This window comes from Equus asinus, chromosome 11 (assembly GCF_041296235.1).
Source record: "Equus asinus isolate D_3611 breed Donkey chromosome 11, EquAss-T2T_v2, whole genome shotgun sequence".
Lineage (NCBI taxonomy): Eukaryota > Metazoa > Chordata > Mammalia > Perissodactyla > Equidae > Equus > Equus asinus.
This window is the reverse complement of record NC_091800.1, coordinates 25,896,793-25,913,850: the sequence shown is the minus strand read 5'-3', so window position 1 is coordinate 25,913,850 and position 17,058 is coordinate 25,896,793. Positions and strand designations below refer to the sequence as shown.

General features: G+C 52.2%; 1 protein-coding gene across 1 annotated transcript; it reads left to right on the top strand.

Moving 5' to 3' along the window:
* The first annotated feature begins 7,664 nt into the window (after positions 1-7,664).
* MLNR (motilin receptor) lies at positions 7,665-11,898 on the top strand. Its single transcript, XM_014838933.3, has 2 exons — positions 7,665-8,763; positions 9,537-11,898. Exons 1-2 carry the CDS (start codon positions 7,875-7,877, stop codon positions 9,920-9,922), a joined length of 1,275 nt encoding a protein of 424 aa, XP_014694419.3. The 5' UTR covers positions 7,665-7,874; the 3' UTR covers positions 9,923-11,898.
* The last annotated feature ends 5,160 nt before the right edge of the window (positions 11,899-17,058 follow it).

The window sequence follows — 17,058 nt, the reverse complement described above, 5'->3', positions numbered from 1 at the left end:
GACCCACAGAATTAGCACAATAAAATGGTTGTTTTAAGCCACTAAGTGGTTGAAAATTTTGTTATGCAGTAATAGTTACTGGGACACACAGTTTAAATTCCAAAATACAAAGTCCTTGGCCGAATATTGGTTCTCCTCCTTCAGGGCTCTCCCCACCCACCCCACCTCCATACCACTGAGGCTGGAAGCGGCCAGGTGACTACTTCTGGCCTAAGAAATGTGAGCAGGAAAGATCTTCCCTGTATTCACTAGGGTTCAGTCAGGAAAACAGACGCCACACTTGTCATTTAACAGGGATCATTTAACATTGGGCATTGGTTTAACAAGTGTTAAGCAAGCTGACTAACAAGGCAAGCAGGTGACACAGAGGTCATAACTGCAGGAAAAAGCTGCGAGTTTTTGGGATGGGAGCAAAGGGAAGATGTTGAGGACATCGGAACCTGGAAGGTGAGCAGAGAAGCCCGGGGAAGGGGAAGTCAGACCTCTGCGGAGGAGCTGCTGCCTGCCTGTGGCTGGTGGGGCTTCTGTTTGTGTCTGAAGGAGCTGGAGATGAGCCAATGCTGCTGGGAGGGCACAGGGACATTGTGGGACGACACTGAAAGGAACTCGAGCAAACAGGAAGGAGCAAGTGCCTTCTCCACTCCCCCTGGCCTCCAGCACCCCTATGGACAAGCCTAACAGGGAGCCAGTGGGCAAAGGAAAGGAACACGTTGCAGAATCCCAGAAGGGGAGCTTTGGAGCCCAGAGACAGCAGCTTAAAGCTGGCACAGTCACTTTCGGATGGAAGCATTTAAGAGGTGGCCTCCCTTTTCTCTCTTCCCCTGCCTTAGAGATGATGGGAGCATCTGCTCTCACAGAGATGCCATATGATCAAAGCAGCCTAAAACAGTGCGCCACCAAATGAAGATAATTCTTCTGGACTGTCCCCCAGACTCAAGGCAGAGTCTAGGAGAACAAGAAATAAATGTGCGAGGTGTTAGGCCAGTGGCATTTAGAGGATGTTGGTTGGTAGCACACCCTCACCCCTCCTCTGCACTGCCCACGCACTGCACCTGCAGATATGGCCCCACCCCCAGCCACCGGCACAGGTGTCAGAGGCATGGGGGCAGCTCTCTAGTGGGTGGATGTGAGAGGCAAGAGTCTGCTCAAAGATGCCTCAACCCAATATGTCAGGGGTATGGGGAAAGGGGTAGATAACAAGGGCTCTGGCAGCATCAGAGACAACACTCGCATCCCTCTGAGGGGCTTAGGAAACTTGACCTGGAAAGGGTGACATTTTGAGGGCCCTTGAAGGGCAAATGGGTTGGACTTTCAACAGAGACAGAAGGAGAGCTAACAGCAAGGGAGAAGGCATGGGGGCCAGAAAGCAAAGTTTTGACCGAAGAAAGAACCAGATGGGGGGGGCTAGTTTGGACCCAAGGAGAGCCTCTTTCTTTTGTAATTATCATGATTAATAAGAAGAACTAATTGTTACAGAAGGCTCACTATGTGCCAGGCGCCGACCTAAGGAGCTTATGTTTACTCATGGGAACCACCCAGTGAGGTGGGTCCTGGGATCAGCACCCCTATTTACAGATGAAGAGCAGGAGGCTCACAGACACTGAGCAACTTGCCCAAGTCCGCAGACTAACTGCCCGCTGAGGACTTCAGCATCCACACTCTTCCCCACTCTGTTCAGAGTTCCCTGAGGAAAGTCCCCATACCAACCCCCACACAGAAGATGGAGGGACACCCCAGTGACAAACTTCCTTCTATCTCTACTCCATTCCCCAGAAATGGAGTGAGAACATTTATATTCCTAATTCCTGACACAGAAAGTTACACCAATGCAACCCCCTTAAGAGGTAAAAATGACCAACAACAATAACTCTGTTCACCTAGGAGATGAATATTGGAGTGACGGTGCCCAGAAATCTCTCCTTGGCACTTTATGCAGGTAATCCTTATTGTACCTACATGATCATTGTGGGGCAACCTGACTGAGCTCTACAGAAGTCTGAAGGGCAGATGGTGTTTTTAAAAAATTGGAGGGAGTGGGCCAGCCCAGTGGCATAGTGGTTAAGTATGTGTACTCTGCTCCGGCGGCCTGGGGTTCACAGGTCTGGATCCCGGGCGTAGACCTACACACCACTCATCAAGCCGTGCTGTGGCAGCATCCTACATACAAAACAGAGGAAGATTGGCAAGAGATGCTAGCTCAGGGCCAATCTTCCTCACCCCAAAAAAAAAAAAAAATGGAAGGAGTGGAGGCAGAAGCAGATAACTCAGAGGTTGTACTTGTGGGTCTTTCCAGATGTTGCAATTCAAGTCAGTTGCATCGTAATGTTTATAGCTGTATTTTTATTTTCACCTTCATGAACATGTTGCGGTTTCTGCTATTACAGAGCCAAGAGACGTGTGGCTTACATCTCACCATCTCCTTAACTTTGAGGGAGGTACCACACTTCAAGCAGTGGCAGCATTGAGACGGCTAAGTGTACTCCTGTGGCTGATGGGTGGGGAAGATGCCAATGACCACACTATGGCAGAGAGGGTGTGGCGAGGGGAGCCCAGGCTGGGCCCAGGGTGAGCTGCTGTATCGTGGGAGCGACGAGGGCCATTCCTGACCAGGCACTGTTGATTGAGGCCGAGAATGGGCTACTGGAATTTACAGAAGGGTTTTTGCCAAGTCCTGTACCCTCTTCCCAGCCACGGCTCATAGGGACTCGCTCCCTCACCACCAACACCTTGATGATCGTTGCTGTGGTGAGCCTGTCTCTCTCTCAGGAGAAACTAGGACCAAGAGAAAACTGCTAAAGCATCAGTCGGCGAGTAAGAGGAATCTGTGCAGCCGCAAAGTCGTGCCTGGATTTACCCTGCCATACCCTGCAGTACAAAGAGAAACCTGGGAAATCCTGAGTCCCTGTGTCGACGTAGCGGTCAGGTCCTGGAGGTGAGGTTCAGCCAGAGCTGATGCTGGAACTTCTCTGCCAGGGGCTCCCCGCAAAAAAATTCGCTCGAAATGTTACAAAATGTGTGTCAGTTGCTGTGTGCATTCACTTTTCAACCTCTGCCTCATACCCTGCTTTTTGGTGAAGAAAAGAGTGTAAAACCTATAGAGTTTTTACCAGTTTCAACAGGTACATTGCAAGCTACTGATGTATCCCAGTGCTCCTTAGCACTTTCCATATCCTTCCATTTGTCCACAAAATCTGGTGTCCGGAATATAAGTTGGAAGACACTTTCCTAGCGGAATCTGGACCACATCAACCACTCCTAATGTTGGTAATGTTACGTTCGACAAGGCAAGAGGCCTCACAGCACAGTGGTTATGCCCATGGACTCGGGAAGCAGACAGCGCTTCCACTCTCTGTGCCTTGGTGTTCTCATCTATAAAATGGATGTACTGAAAGGAGCCACCTCATAACACTGCTGTGGAAAATTAAATGAGTTAACATCCACAAGTAATGGAACAGAGCCTTGCAGACAGCAAGCGTTAGCTTCATTTTTATCCAGGACATCCCCGCCTGCCAAAGGCCAAACTATGAGGCCTCCAGCCAGGAGATAATGGCCCATTGATGATACCAACCTCTTTCTTCCAGAGACACAGGGCCACAGCTGGGCAAGACCTAGACTCACTGCCCCCACAAGTACCAGGGGGAGAGGTATTCGTAGGGTAGAGGAGAGAGGTGTCCACACACCTGGTCTACTGAGAACGTCCTCTTCTCATTGGATGAAGTATGAAGTCAGTAAGCTGGTGGACAACCTTAGAAATACGAAGTAGAAAGCAGATTTAGTCATTCTCCAGATATCTGGTCCCATTTCTTCCTAAAACATGGAATGCCAAGCCATTATAAGACGGGTCCAGATCCTCCCTATGGGCCAAGTCATGCCTGAGCCACAGAGTAACAGTGTTGTGGAAAGAGCCTGCTGTGAGCGCCTCTCTCCATGTTGGTATTCTATCTTGAACTAGATGATCAACCAACACTTACTGAACATCCGCTACAATCAGAGTACTATTCTCAACCGCTCGGAATCGTAAAGAAAATAATCGTAACTGGTTCTGCAGAAGCTTATTCATTCCCTGAGTTAACAAATATTTATTAAATTCTCACTTTGTACCAGGTACTGATCCAGGCATAGAAAAGAGCATGGGACACAACAGGTTAAAGCCCTGCCTTCTGGAGCACGTGGTGACAGAAGGAGGAGGACAGAGCACAAAGAGCTGGGTAGATTAAAGAGTAGGTCAGTTGGTAATAAGCTATAGGGAGAGAATACAACAGAAAAGGCAGGTGTCCGAATGGAGGGTGAGCACAGAATAGTTGGAGAGGGTATTGTTGGCACTCGTGAGCTGCGTGGCACGGGCACTATCTGAGAGCCCGTTAGTCCTTCTCAGAGCCACCATGGTGGGTGGGAAAAGGAATGAGGGAGTCTTCAGCAGAGGCTGGGTGGCCCAGGCAGTGGAGCAGAAGGGAAAAAGGGAAAGAGACTCAGGGCTCTGCAGTCCCTAAGAGCCAAGGTGTCAGGTGCTCCAGGGAGCATCAGTTGAGTCAAAGAGAGGGACCACAAATTCACCAGCCACAGACCTCTGCCTCCAGGGTTAGCAGAGCACCTGTGGCCAGGTGGGAATGGGGCATTGAACTGGACTCTAGCAAATGCCAGCCAGGGCTCCCCAGGAACCCACATGAAGCTAGGTGCCTCTCTCTCTTCTAGCTCCTAAGGGCCCCACCGGACCTCCCCTCTCCATACACCTGGGCCCCCTCCAGGAAAGGCAGGAAAGGGAGAGGGTAAGCGTGTTATCCAAGAGAAGCGAACACGACCTAAAGGGGCTATTTAATTCATCCAATTATGAATGGACTATGCTTTACTTGGACTACAGAAGTAATTTTCTCTTCCTACCCTGAGGGTGACAGCTCAAGGGAAAATCAGATCAACTATAGACAAAGAAATTGCATTTTCTCTGCTTAGGGGAAGGGGGGAGGGAGGAAAAGTGGAGACAGTGAATATAGAAACTCTTTTGAGGAGTTTTGCTGAAAACATGGAAATAATCCAAAAGAGGGAGAAAATCTGATGATGCAAGAGAGCGAGAATTACTAGTGCTGACGGGGTAGAGCTGACCAGCTACGAGGACCACTCACTCACTCATCTGTGGGAGGGAACGAGGAGAGGTTGGGTGGGTGACGGTGGTGGTCGCAGCGTGTAGACGTTCTCTTCCGATTGCTTCTGTTTTTTCCCAGGATGAGAGTGCAAGGTCGCCAGCTGACAGTGAGGATGGGGGAGGAGGTGTGGGGATTAAAGAGAGAGAGGGATGCACAAAAGAGGGTGGAGGGTGGAGGGTGGGAGAGCGAATGAAATGATAAGTATCAGGATGGTTGGGGAAAGCTAAGTGTCACCCTAGAGGGTGTGAATTTCGAGTGAAACAACTGTTAGAAAACAAAAATTCAACCAAGTAAATTTGAAGATCTAATGGGCTTTATTAAGTGATGCATGAACTGGGCAGCATCTTATCTAGCAAGAGATCCTCCAAGGCCTTATACAAAATGGAAGGTTTTTATAGGAAGGAGGGTGGGGCAAGAAGTTATTAGCAAAGGAAAAGAAAGGATTATTTGGGGCCAGGACCTCGTCTCTTCGTCTCTTCGGAGGGAAGGGACCAGCAAGAGCGTGATCACACGTATTGCTGCTTCTTCCCCTGGGGGATAGAGAGGGCCTATGGGACAGACTACCTCACTGGTACTGACCAGAAAATTCCAGACTGGTTGATTAAGATTACATTTCTGGGGAAGGTTGAAACCACAATTAGATTAGGTATTAAATCTGGGTTTGGTATCATGGGCTTTAGCACAAGTGATGCCATTTGGGACCCGTGGTTTTCCTCTTTCACACAACTCAACAGCTATTTGAGAGCACGCACAGAGTAGGCAGAGGATTCGACTAAACCAGCGTCGTGCTTGTGTCTCGTGGAGGAGGCAAGAGCCCGGGAGTCGAGGGTGCTTGCCTGGGAGTGACTACGATTGCTCCCAGAGTTTAAACTGGGTAAAGTGGGGAAGTGGGGACTTGAGGCAGCTGAGAGACAAGGAACAGGTAGGAGGAGCAACCAGCTGGACGTCCCAGGACGGATGGAGGATTGCAGGGGCCCGAGGCATGAGAGACAGTGAGCTAGAAAGACAGGCGGTGGAGGTCCGAAATGGGGACGACTGAAACTGAGATGAAGGAGGGCTCCGGGGTCCTGGTAACGATAAGGTGTAGGGGATGTCCACAGGAGTCGCTGCCTGGGATGGGGTGGAGGACAAGATCAACGACAAAAGGAGAGCCCCAGGCACTGCAAGCCTCAGGCTGGGTGTGGATTTTATCAGGAGTGTTTGAGAGAGGGAGGGTCAGGCACCAAAGTCCTCAAGAACAAGGGTGAGCGAGGAGGGGGGGCCCTGCAGAGGGCAGAGTCTGAGGAAGCGAGAGTTCAATCTAGGTTTTAGGGGGACTGGGAGCAGCCTTGATGAGGAAAGTGATGGGTACCCTCCTCCAAGCCCCCCGCTCCTGTGTGTGCGACAGGACAGCGGGGAAGCATGTCCCAAAGCAAAGCCAGGTTTCCGTTCAAGAAAGAGGCAGCAAACCTGGGGAGAAGTTGAAGACTGAAACCACAGTAGGGAGGGTGGAAAACTGCGAAACGGGTGTCTCACGGGGATACAGAACTCAGCACAGAAGCTCCAGGGCAATCTGGGATGCTTTAGGGCAGGGCTGGAGGGCTACAACGACCGAGGGGGCCGGGCTGGGCAGTGTGGAGGCCCCTCAGGCTGCAGGCTCTGGATTCGGGCTGACCACAGTCCCAGTCCCAGCGCTGCCTCTTGCTACCTGTGTGATCTCAAGACAGTCTCACTTTGCTCAGGGCTACAATGAGTTCCTAAAAGCGTCAGGCTTCAACGGAAAGCACAGGGCCAAACCCGTCCTAGGCACTCAGTAAGCGCCAGCTGTCCTCATTAAGACCACAAAAAATTGACTCACAGATCAGTTTTAGTATTTTTCCCAGAATTTTAGTTCTTTCTGATGTTGGCAAATGCTCTGCTTGTTTAAGTTTATAAAATATTTTGTACATAGAAACAATATAGCACATGTTTAAAGACTCAAATGTACACATAAATACTTAAGCCTTGTTCTTGAAAATGAGTAGACACGGTCACGCCCGTAGATGTCAGAGTTAGAAGAGATGGTTGAAACGATTTGTTCAACGCCCTCCACCAGCATCTGCGAATTTACAGAGGAGGAGACCTGGGCTGAGCGAGGCTGGGACTGATCCACGATCATCGCTGGGTCGTGGAGCCACGCCCAGACTCGGGAGGGAGTTTAGATTCCGGAAACTCCTCTCCTATTCTTTGGCACTGCGGCAGCCTTCCCTAACCGTCGGGATGCAGCCACCCGCCAAGGCCCCTCAGAAGGTCCCCCTCTGAACCCGACCGACAAAAGCGCCGGCGCCCCGCTGGGTCCAGTGAACAACCTCACTGGGGTTCAGCGATTGCTTGCCCAGGCCGGGGCAGGGCTCGTGCGCGGCGGCCGCCTCTCGCGGTCCAGGGGTTGGAAAGGGAAGCGCCCTGGAATAAGACGGGCCTAGGAAAGGGCGCGGGAGTGGGGCGGGCGGTGGCCGGGGGCGGAGACTGCGCACCAGAGGCTTGGGAGCGTCTCAAAGCGGACCCTGCAGATCCGCGTCCAGGCAGCGTGCGAACAGCTCGGGCGGCGTCGCCTGGGGCTCGGGCAGTGCGCACACGGGCTGGGCGCGCCCGCTGCGCGCGGGCTGCTAAAGCAAGCGCTGCGCCGGGGACCATGCGCTAGGCTCCCCAGCCACCAGGACGCGCGGCGGCGCAGGAGGACCCCGCGCGTGTCGAAGCGTCCGGCCCCGCGGCGCGCCCATGGGCAGCCCCTGGAACGGCAGCGCCGGCGCGCAGGGCCCGCGGGAGCCGTCCTGGGCTGCGCTGCTGCCGTGCGACGAGCGCCGCTGCTCGCCCTTCCCGCTGAGGGCGCTGGTGCCGGTGACCGCCGCGTGCCTGGGCCTGTTCGCCGTCGGGGTGAGCGGCAACGTGGTAACCGTGCTGCTGATCGCGCGCTACCGGGACATGCGGACCACCACCAACTTGTACCTGGGCAGCATGGCCGTGTCCGACCTGCTCATCCTGCTCGGGCTCCCCTTCGACCTGTACCGCCTGTGGCGCTCGCGGCCCTGGGTGTTCGGGCAGCTGCTCTGCCGCCTGTCGCTCTACGTGGGCGAGGGCTGCACCTACGCCACGTTGCTGCACATGACGGCGCTCAGCGTCGAGCGCTACCTCGCCATCTGTCGCCCGCTCCGTGCCCGCGTCCTGGTCACCCGGCGCCGCGTCCGCGCGCTCATCGCCGCGCTCTGGGCCGTGGCGCTGCTCTCTGCCGCGCCCTTCTTCTTCCTGGTGGGCGTCGAGCAGGACCCCGCGGTCGACGCACTCCCGGACCTCAACGGCACCGCGCAGCTCGCCCGCTCGCCCGGTGCTTCGTCGTCCCCGCCGCCGTCCCCGCTGTCCCCGCCGTCGGGGCCCGAGGCGGCGGAGGCCGCGGCGCTGTTCAGCCACGAGTGCCGCCCGAGCCCGGCGCAGCTGGGCGCGCTGCGCGTCATGCTGTGGGTCACCACCGCCTACTTCTTCCTGCCCTTCCTGTGCCTCAGCGTCCTCTACGGGCTCATCGGGCGGCAGCTGTGGAGGAGCCCGGGGCCGCTGCGACGCCCCACCGCCTCCGGGCGGGAGAAGGGCCACCGGCAGACGGTCCGCGTGCTGAGTAAGTGGCGCCACCTCTGTTCCCATCACACCAACCCGCGGTCCAGGCTACTCCCCTCCCCTGCTCTCCCAGCCCTCCGTGCCTCTTCCAGCCACGTTTCCTTTCGCAGTTCCACTGCAGCCTCCACCTGCGTGTCCTTCCCGTCTCTAGAGAAAACCACCTCCCGTCCCCCGGGGAGTTTTGGGGTAACCCCAGGGCGCGCCTGAGGCTGGGATAGCGGGGACCGGCAAACAGCAACAACTTTCCAAAGCCGCTGTGGCCCGCGAACCGGGCTGATCTGAGACGGTAACTGAGGCTCTGGAGCCAGCTGCGTGTCCCCGTTAGACACGGCGGACGTGGGTTACCCACGGCGCTCTGGAGAAGCCAGGGGAGATCACAGTAAGATAAAATTTCTTTTCTCAGTGTCAGGTTATCCTGAAGGCTAGTGGACCACGCCCATATCAAAAATTCAAAGATTGCGCAGACCTGTTGCAGAATTCTTTTCAACGGAAAATAGAGGCTGTGCCTCTGAAGTGGGTTTGTAGACGGAAGCCTGCCGGAACGGCTTGCTAGTACGAAGGGCACCTTCTGGTCTGTGTCCGGCCTTGATAACACCTATGTGAGCGAATATCGACGGGGTCTGCAGCCTGGTAGTTTTCCTGGGGTGGGGGTTTGGCTGGGTAAAAGTTTTATCTAATTTATTTTGCAGCTACTTAGTACTTCAGATGGTTTCTTGGGGACCCTTTGTTTGCGGATGCTTCAGCTGATGCTGGTGCCTGTGTCTTGTTTTGCAGTGGTGGTGGTTCTGGCGTTTATAGTTTGCTGGCTGCCTTTCCACGTTGGCAGAATCATTTACATAAACTCGGAGAATTCCCGGATGATGTCCGTCTCTCAGTACTTTAACATGGTGGCTTTGCAACTTTTCTATCTGAGCGCGTCCATCAACCCCATCCTGTACAACCTCATTTCAAAGAAGTATAGAGCAGCGGCCTGGAAACTGCTGCTGGCGAGACAGTCCAGAGAGAGAGGTTTCCGCAGAAGCAGGGACACTGAGGGCGACACCGGAGACACGGCTGGCTGCACGGAGACCAGCGCCAACCTACAGGCCTCTGCGAGCAGCATGGCCAGGCGAGCCGCCCCCTCCCGCAGTTCTCGGACTTCAGAGAAAACGGGTCTATAGGGTAAAAAGGACTAAAAGGCAGGAACTGACGCTGTAAACGAGAACTGGAAAGAGTGGTTGACATTTTGCAAGTTGGTCAGCAACTTTGTCAGCATGATTTTTTTTTTTTTAAACCCAAGTGTGAAATGTAACCGTACCAACCTGTCTAGTTTTCCTTTCATGTCCCTCCTTGGGGACGTTCATTTTGGCCTCATGAAATCCCACATCACAAAATGTGCGCTGGGAAGATTTTGGAAGTCTTCATTCTCCTAGTCTTTGGAAATGTGATGGCTCGTTTTACAGTTATTAAGTGATACCGAGAGATGCTGCTGGAAAGACTGTCACCTCTGAGATCAGAGGCGTATTCTGTTTTTACGTTTGGAATATGTATGTAATGGTCTATGTATATTGCATATACATAGGAACCTGGGATAATGAGAATTTTGATCCAAGAAATCATTTAATGCCTTTATATGGCAGCAAAAATTTTTAGAAGCAAGTGAAAGGAATTCCTGGTAACCAGGGGTGCCGCCTCTCTCCTGGCTCGGAGCAAATCTTAAAGTTTGTCTTTCAGAACTACTGTGTATAAACAACTATGTTGCAACCCACTCCTCCCTGAGACTGCCCGAGGGGCATTCCCAGTGCTGTTGGCCGTGCGGCAACAAACCTGGCACCGACACTGAGGGCCGAGAGCTCCAGCCGGACTTCCCGACAGGGTGGCTACTAGTGTCGTGTGTGCAGAGCTTTTAATATGCCTCATTTGCCTCAGCTTGGTGGGATAAGCGTTGTCATCATTCCTGTTTTACTAACTGAGTCTTAGATGTCCCAAGCAGGCACCGATGCGTCTGAGTCTGGACTGGTCTTTAAGATCCTTAACCCACCCCCACACTGAGAAGTTGCTCAGAGCATCCGTTCCGGGATTTCATTAAAGGTGAAAGAGAATGTGTTGGACATTCTGACCAACAACTCTGTAACTTTGTTTGCTGCAGTTTAAAGCCTAAACCTATTTTCAGAGGGCTGCTGCTGCGGCGCCCAGTTCCAAAGGGCCTGGTTCACGCCGTGGTCTGTATGAGTGGCGCCCCCTCGGGGCGGGCGGGGCACAACTTGTTTAGTTGTCAACTACAAGTGGTTAAATTCGTAAACAAGCGTCTGCTCAACAGGCTGACGAAGTTCTGTTGCTTTTTCAATGATTAGCCGAATTCGCTGATGCCTTCAAGTGCCCCTTGAAGCGTCCTGACCCCCTGGTCCTGCCCTCTACTGGGGCGGCAGTGAAGTCTCTGTCGACGTGGGTTTCTCCCAGCTAGTGGAGACAGCAGAGAGTGGTCACCGTGTTCTGCACATTTTCGAGGATTATTTGAAAAAAAGGACTCTGTGATCAAAAATGGTCGGAAAACACTGTATTCTGTACCCCTTCCCCAAGAGTCACGACAAAAAATATCACGTCAGAGGCTCTGAGAAGTGTTTCGCCCGGTATTTCCTTGATTTATCACAGAAGCAAGGCCCCATCCCCCCTCTCCAAGACCTGCATTAAACCTGGCGGACTGAGGAAAACTGTTGGGGACACTGATGTAGGGTTCTCAGAGTGGAGGTGCCGGCCCTGTGCCACTCCTCACCTTGGTAGCACTAAGTAGGGACGTGTTGGAGCCACTGCCACACAGTCTTTCTGCTCACGACAGTTCCTGTCTAGGGCAGTCACGAGTGGCCTCTTCCCTGTGGAAGGTCATGGTTAAAAACCTTACTGATGTTTTATGTATAGAATAATATTTTAGATATAGAAGCAAAGACCTCTCCTTTGAGCTTTCTTGTTCAGATTCTAGAAAAGAAGGATTCACATCACCCGTGTCTTAATGGGATGGAGTGGGCAAGAGTAGAGAACTCAGTGCATCACATGTCATAAGGGCAGCTGTTGTGTTGTGAAACTTTCATTTCAGTTATATATTGGTGGCTGTCTTTCCTGGTTCACAAAATAAAATGTATTCCTACAGTGGGTCATGATCAAAACGATTTGAAAAGTTGTTCTAAGAGCTAAAATTGTTCTCTGCCCTAACAGAGGGTGTGGAGTTCTGGGAAGACCCCAGGAGGCCGAGTCAGGGATCACTGGAGAGGGCCAGCTGGGCTGTGGTTTTCAGTCTTGAGGCTCCCTCCTCCCCAGGGATGGCATCATGGGGGCTGTGGCCCGGGACACACGCCACACCTGATCAGAGATGTGTGCTGCGCCCCTGCAAGGTTCTCTTCCACCCTCTCTGCCTTCTGCAGGCCACGCCACTTTTGTTAGGTGAGGCTCCAGCCTTGGGGAAGGGCCAGTGTTTCATTCATTCACTCGGCAAATATTTACCAAGCAACAGCTAAGTGCTAGACTTAGTGTATGACAAACACGCTAGAAAAATGAGTCCATGTCATGGTGTCCAAATCATTCACCTTTTTAATGGCATTTCTTGTTTGAAGTATGTAATTGTGTGGCATAGACAAACCACAGATTCAGCTCCCAGGTTAATGAAAGCACTCACATCGGATGGATCTGCAGAATATCAGGTTAGCGCTATCCACATGGACATTGCTTCCCTCTTCAATTGAGCCATTTCCCCTTCTGAAGGGAATGTTCACAGGCTGCTGCACAGCACCTGCTAGGAATCAAGAGTCCCCTGTGCAAGGTCCTCCGGGGGACACAAGAGCAACGTGGTAATGATGTTCAGAAGTTTGAACACGGCCTCTCCTGACCATGTCTACTCATGTAACAGTAACATTTGCCAGTATGTGGAAGCTTTTCATATGGAAGTGTTGGTGGTTGTCCAGGTCAGGTGTTTTAAGTGGAGCTTTAAAAAGGCATTTCTTGAGGCTGGCCCCATGGCTTAGTTGGGTTCCGCTCCCAGGCACAGACCTACACCACTCGTCAAGTTGTGCTGTGGGGGTGACCCACATACAAAATAGGGGAAGATTGGCACAGATGTTAGCTCAGGGCTAATCTTCCTCAAACAAAAAAGAGGAAGATTGGCAACAGATCTTAGCTCAGAGTGAATCTTCCTCACCACCCCCTCCCAAAAGAGCATTTCTTAAACATAGAGGTGAGGCAATTTAATTGTGAGCTAATTTTCTAGAGATTCTGAACTCTAAATACTACATAGACCCTGGTCAGCTCTGAGCAGCCTTCAAAAATGGGCATTTCCTCTCCTGGAATCACGGGAAGATTTGTCATTGAACAAGCATGTGCTCCACGGGCACACTTTGTGGCCAGTCACTGAGCATATCCCTTACTCTGTGTAAACTACAAGGGGAAGAGAGAGGAAGACTCTACTCACCACCTTCTTAGGAAAACAACATGCACTTTTTTGTTTTTTTGAGAAAGATTGGCCCTGAGCTAACTACTGCCAATCCTCCTCTTTTTTCTTTTCTTTTCTTTTCTTTTTTTTGCTGACAAAGACTGGCTCTGAGCTAACATCCATGCCCATCTTCCTCTACTTTATATGTGGGATGACTGCCACAGCATGGCTTGCCAAGCGGTGTCGTGTCCGCACCTGGGATCCAAACTGGCGAACCCCGGGGCCGCAGAAGCAAAACGTGCAAACTGTACCGCTGCGCCACCGGGCCGGCCCCCAACATGCACTTTTTTTTTTTTTTAAAGATTTTATTTTTTCCTTTTTCTCCCCAAAGCCCCCCGGTACATAGTTGTGTATTCTTCGTTGTGGGTTCTTCTAGTTGTGGCATGTGGGATGCTGCCTCAGCGTGGTCTGATGAGCAGTGCCATGTCCGCGCCCAGGATTCGAACTGACGAAACACTGGGCCGCCTGCAGCGGAGCGCACGAACTTAACCACTCGGCCACAGGGCTAGCCCCCATAGTTGTATATTCTTAGTTGTGGGTCCTTCAGTTGTGGTATGTGGGACGCCGCCTCAGCGTGGTTTGATGAGCAGTGCCATGTCCGCGCCCAGGATTCGAACTGACGAAACACTGGACCGCCTGCAGCGGAGCGCACGAACTTAACCACTCGGCCACGGGGCCGGCCCCCCCAACATGCGCTTTTTAAAGGATAGCAGATGCCTGTGCAATCAGGGCTAAAAAGTGCCAACCAGTCAGGGTGAACTGAGTGTGGGCTGGCAGGCAGTCAGGCGATGTTCTGTGTCAATCTCTTTCAAGGCACTTAGCTTGTTACATCGCAGTGGCTGGGTGCCAGGGTTTGTATCTTGTTCCCTAAGGACCGACCATGTTTTATGTCCCTTGGCATCTCTTGCCCAGGTAGACAGTGTGTGTTGAACTCAACTGGCTGCAAGGGAGGGGACAGAGATCTTCATCCCAGTGGAGGGACAGGGCATGGAGGTTGAGTAACCAGACAACTGGGACATCCATTCTGAGCCACTGGACAGCACAAGGGAAAGCAAAAGACAGGAGCAAAAAATGGCACATGGGGGAGCAGGGGCTGAAGGGAGTGGAGGAAGAGCCGCTGAGGGAGAGGCGAGGGGGGAGGCGAGGGCACTGATGCAACCAGGAGCTGAAGCCTACAAAACAGATGGAGTGGGCTGCGGGAGGCTGAGCCTGGGAGGCCAGGGGGGACCAGTTATTTACTGTAACCCAGGGCATAGGGCACTCGTGGGGTGGAGCATGATGCTGGAGCAGTAACATGACCAGGTTCAGCACCTCCCGTCGCCAAGACCCTCAGCAACGTTGTGGCCTCAGAGCAGGGAGAGCGTCCCTTCCCCGACTCTCAGTCCCAGGTCCAGGCACTCCCACCTCATTTTCCCGCATCTGTACCAGCTGCTCCCCAGCCACGGCCCAGCATGCCATAGCAGAAGGGGCCACAGTCTGACAACTCCTTTCCCTCATCTTTGCAGCAAGTGTGCAAGTCCTGAAAATGTTCCAAGAATTTCTACTACTTGTGATGATAGGGAGATTAAAAAAAAAAATGATTGTTTTGAAAGGCAAATATGTGCAGGTTTCAAAGTTACAAAGTCTTAATTTTACTGTCATATTTATACTTGTTCTAACTGGAACATAGAGCAAAACCTGATCTTTCTTTGTTTCTGTCTTATGCCCACAATCATTGCTCATAGAGCTCATCAGTTGCAGTGAACATCAGTGCCCTTCCCTCCGCTTTTTATTCCCCACTTGAATTCTCTAGAGCAGCGGTCCCCAAACTTCAGCAAGCGTCAGAAGGACCTGGAGGGCGTGTTAAAAGCCGAGTTTCTGGGCTCCACCTCCCGAGTTTCTGATTCAGTGGATCTGGGGAGGGGCCTGAGAATGTGCATTTCTGTCAAGTCAGGATGCTGATTCTGACGGTCTGGGGACCACCTCTGAGAACCTCACTGTAGATTGTTGCTTCAGAAAATGTGATCCCCACACCAGTGGCATTAGCATCACCTGGGATCTTGTTAAAATGCAGATTTTCAGGCCCCACCCCAAACCTTCTGAATCGGAATCTGCATTTTGACCAGATCCCCAGGTGATTCCAATGCTCATTAAAATTTGAGAAGCATTAATCTAGAGACTGAGACTGGTGGCATCGAATCTCCCAGGGTTGGACCCAAATGTAGTTTGTAAAGCTCCCCAGGTGACTCCAGTGGGCAGGCAAGACTGTGCACCATCAGTAAGCTCTCTCCCCTTCCCACCCCACCCCACTCCCCCTTCCCGCCCCTTTCCTTCCTTTCCCTCTGCTTACCCCAGGATGAGCAAGAGATACAAAGACAGTGAACAAGGATATGACAGGTGGGTTTGGGTGGTGAATTCATATGAAAGTCATTTATGTTCCAGCAGAAGCTTATGACTGTGGTCCAGTAATGACCCCTGGCTCCTCGGCCTTCAGTCCCCTTAACCTCTCCCTGTGGGCGCAGCCCAGCCCAGCCCCGACCCATGCTGAGGTCCTTCCACCTGCAGGCCAGGCCCAAAGCTCTGTCTCATTTCAGTACCCAGGCCTCCACCCCGTCTCCTGTTCTTTAAAACGTGTTCTGATTTTCTTTTACCTCCATGCCTGGTTTGGTCCCTTGCCCTCTTGCTCAGTTCCTCCAGGACAGGCCTACTCAGCCCTTCGTGGCCCTCTTGGGGTCTTGGGTTCTATCCCTGATTCCCGGAGCCCATGCCACCTGTGACCCTGTGGATAGTTCTGGAGCTCTCTGCCTGTCACCTGGTGCTAGTTGCTGAGATCAGCCGGAATTGCCTTTTGGGGGATGGGCTGGTCTCTGAGTCTCAGTGAAGGGGCACCTCCTGCACCCTGACTCTGATAAGCCACAACAGTTTGCTTGACTTTTGCAAGTCACCTCAGGTCTTTGACCTTTCAACCCTATCGTGACTGAGTCCTTAAAACTCAGAGGCTGACTGGACAAGGGAGAAGAGGAAGTCATAACGCCAGCATTTGAAGCCTACATAACTAGGAGAACACTGGTCCTATCGGAAAGAAATGGGCTGTCAGAGGCTGAGGTGACAGCAGTGGATGAGGAGGAATTCCGTTCTGATTACTCTCTGTTTCCCGTGCAGAAATCCATCTGCTGTTGTGCTTTCCACAGCCTCCTGGAAACAGGTCCCAGGAGTCAAATAATTATAAGAAATCCTGCAATCCCATATAAACCCTTTTGACCATAGAGCTTGTTGTTTTCTTTTCTTTCATATATTAACATTCCACAGAACACTACAGTTTGAAATGCTACAGGGAAGTCTGGGTGCGAAATCAAGGCTAGTAATAAAGACTTGGGAGTCAACAGCATAGAAGGGATCATTTAACCCAGTGGTTCTCAGACTTTAGCTTGTATCAGAAACAACTGAAGGGCTTCTTAAAATCCAGATTGCTGGGCCCCCACCCCAGGAGGCCTGATTCTGTAGGTCTCGTGGGGCCTGAGCATTTGCATTTCCATCTAGTTTCTGGGAGCTACTGCTGCTGCGAGTCCAGGACCACACTTTGAGAACCACTGGGTTAAGCGACAGGAATAGATGACCTCAGGAAGGAGAAAGCGTAGAGAGAGAGAGAAGGAGAGGCTTAGGGATATACGCTCCTGCTCCAGCGCTGGCTACAGACATCACTGAACCAGGCAGAAGGGACAGAAAAAAGGAAAGCGATGAACGTGATACAACCCAAAGGAAGAGAGTTTCAAGGAGGAAGGGGGCCATGGGGTCAAATACCACAGAGAAGACCAGGAGAGGTAAGGAGCATCGTCAGATAAAACACAGGACTCTCGGTTC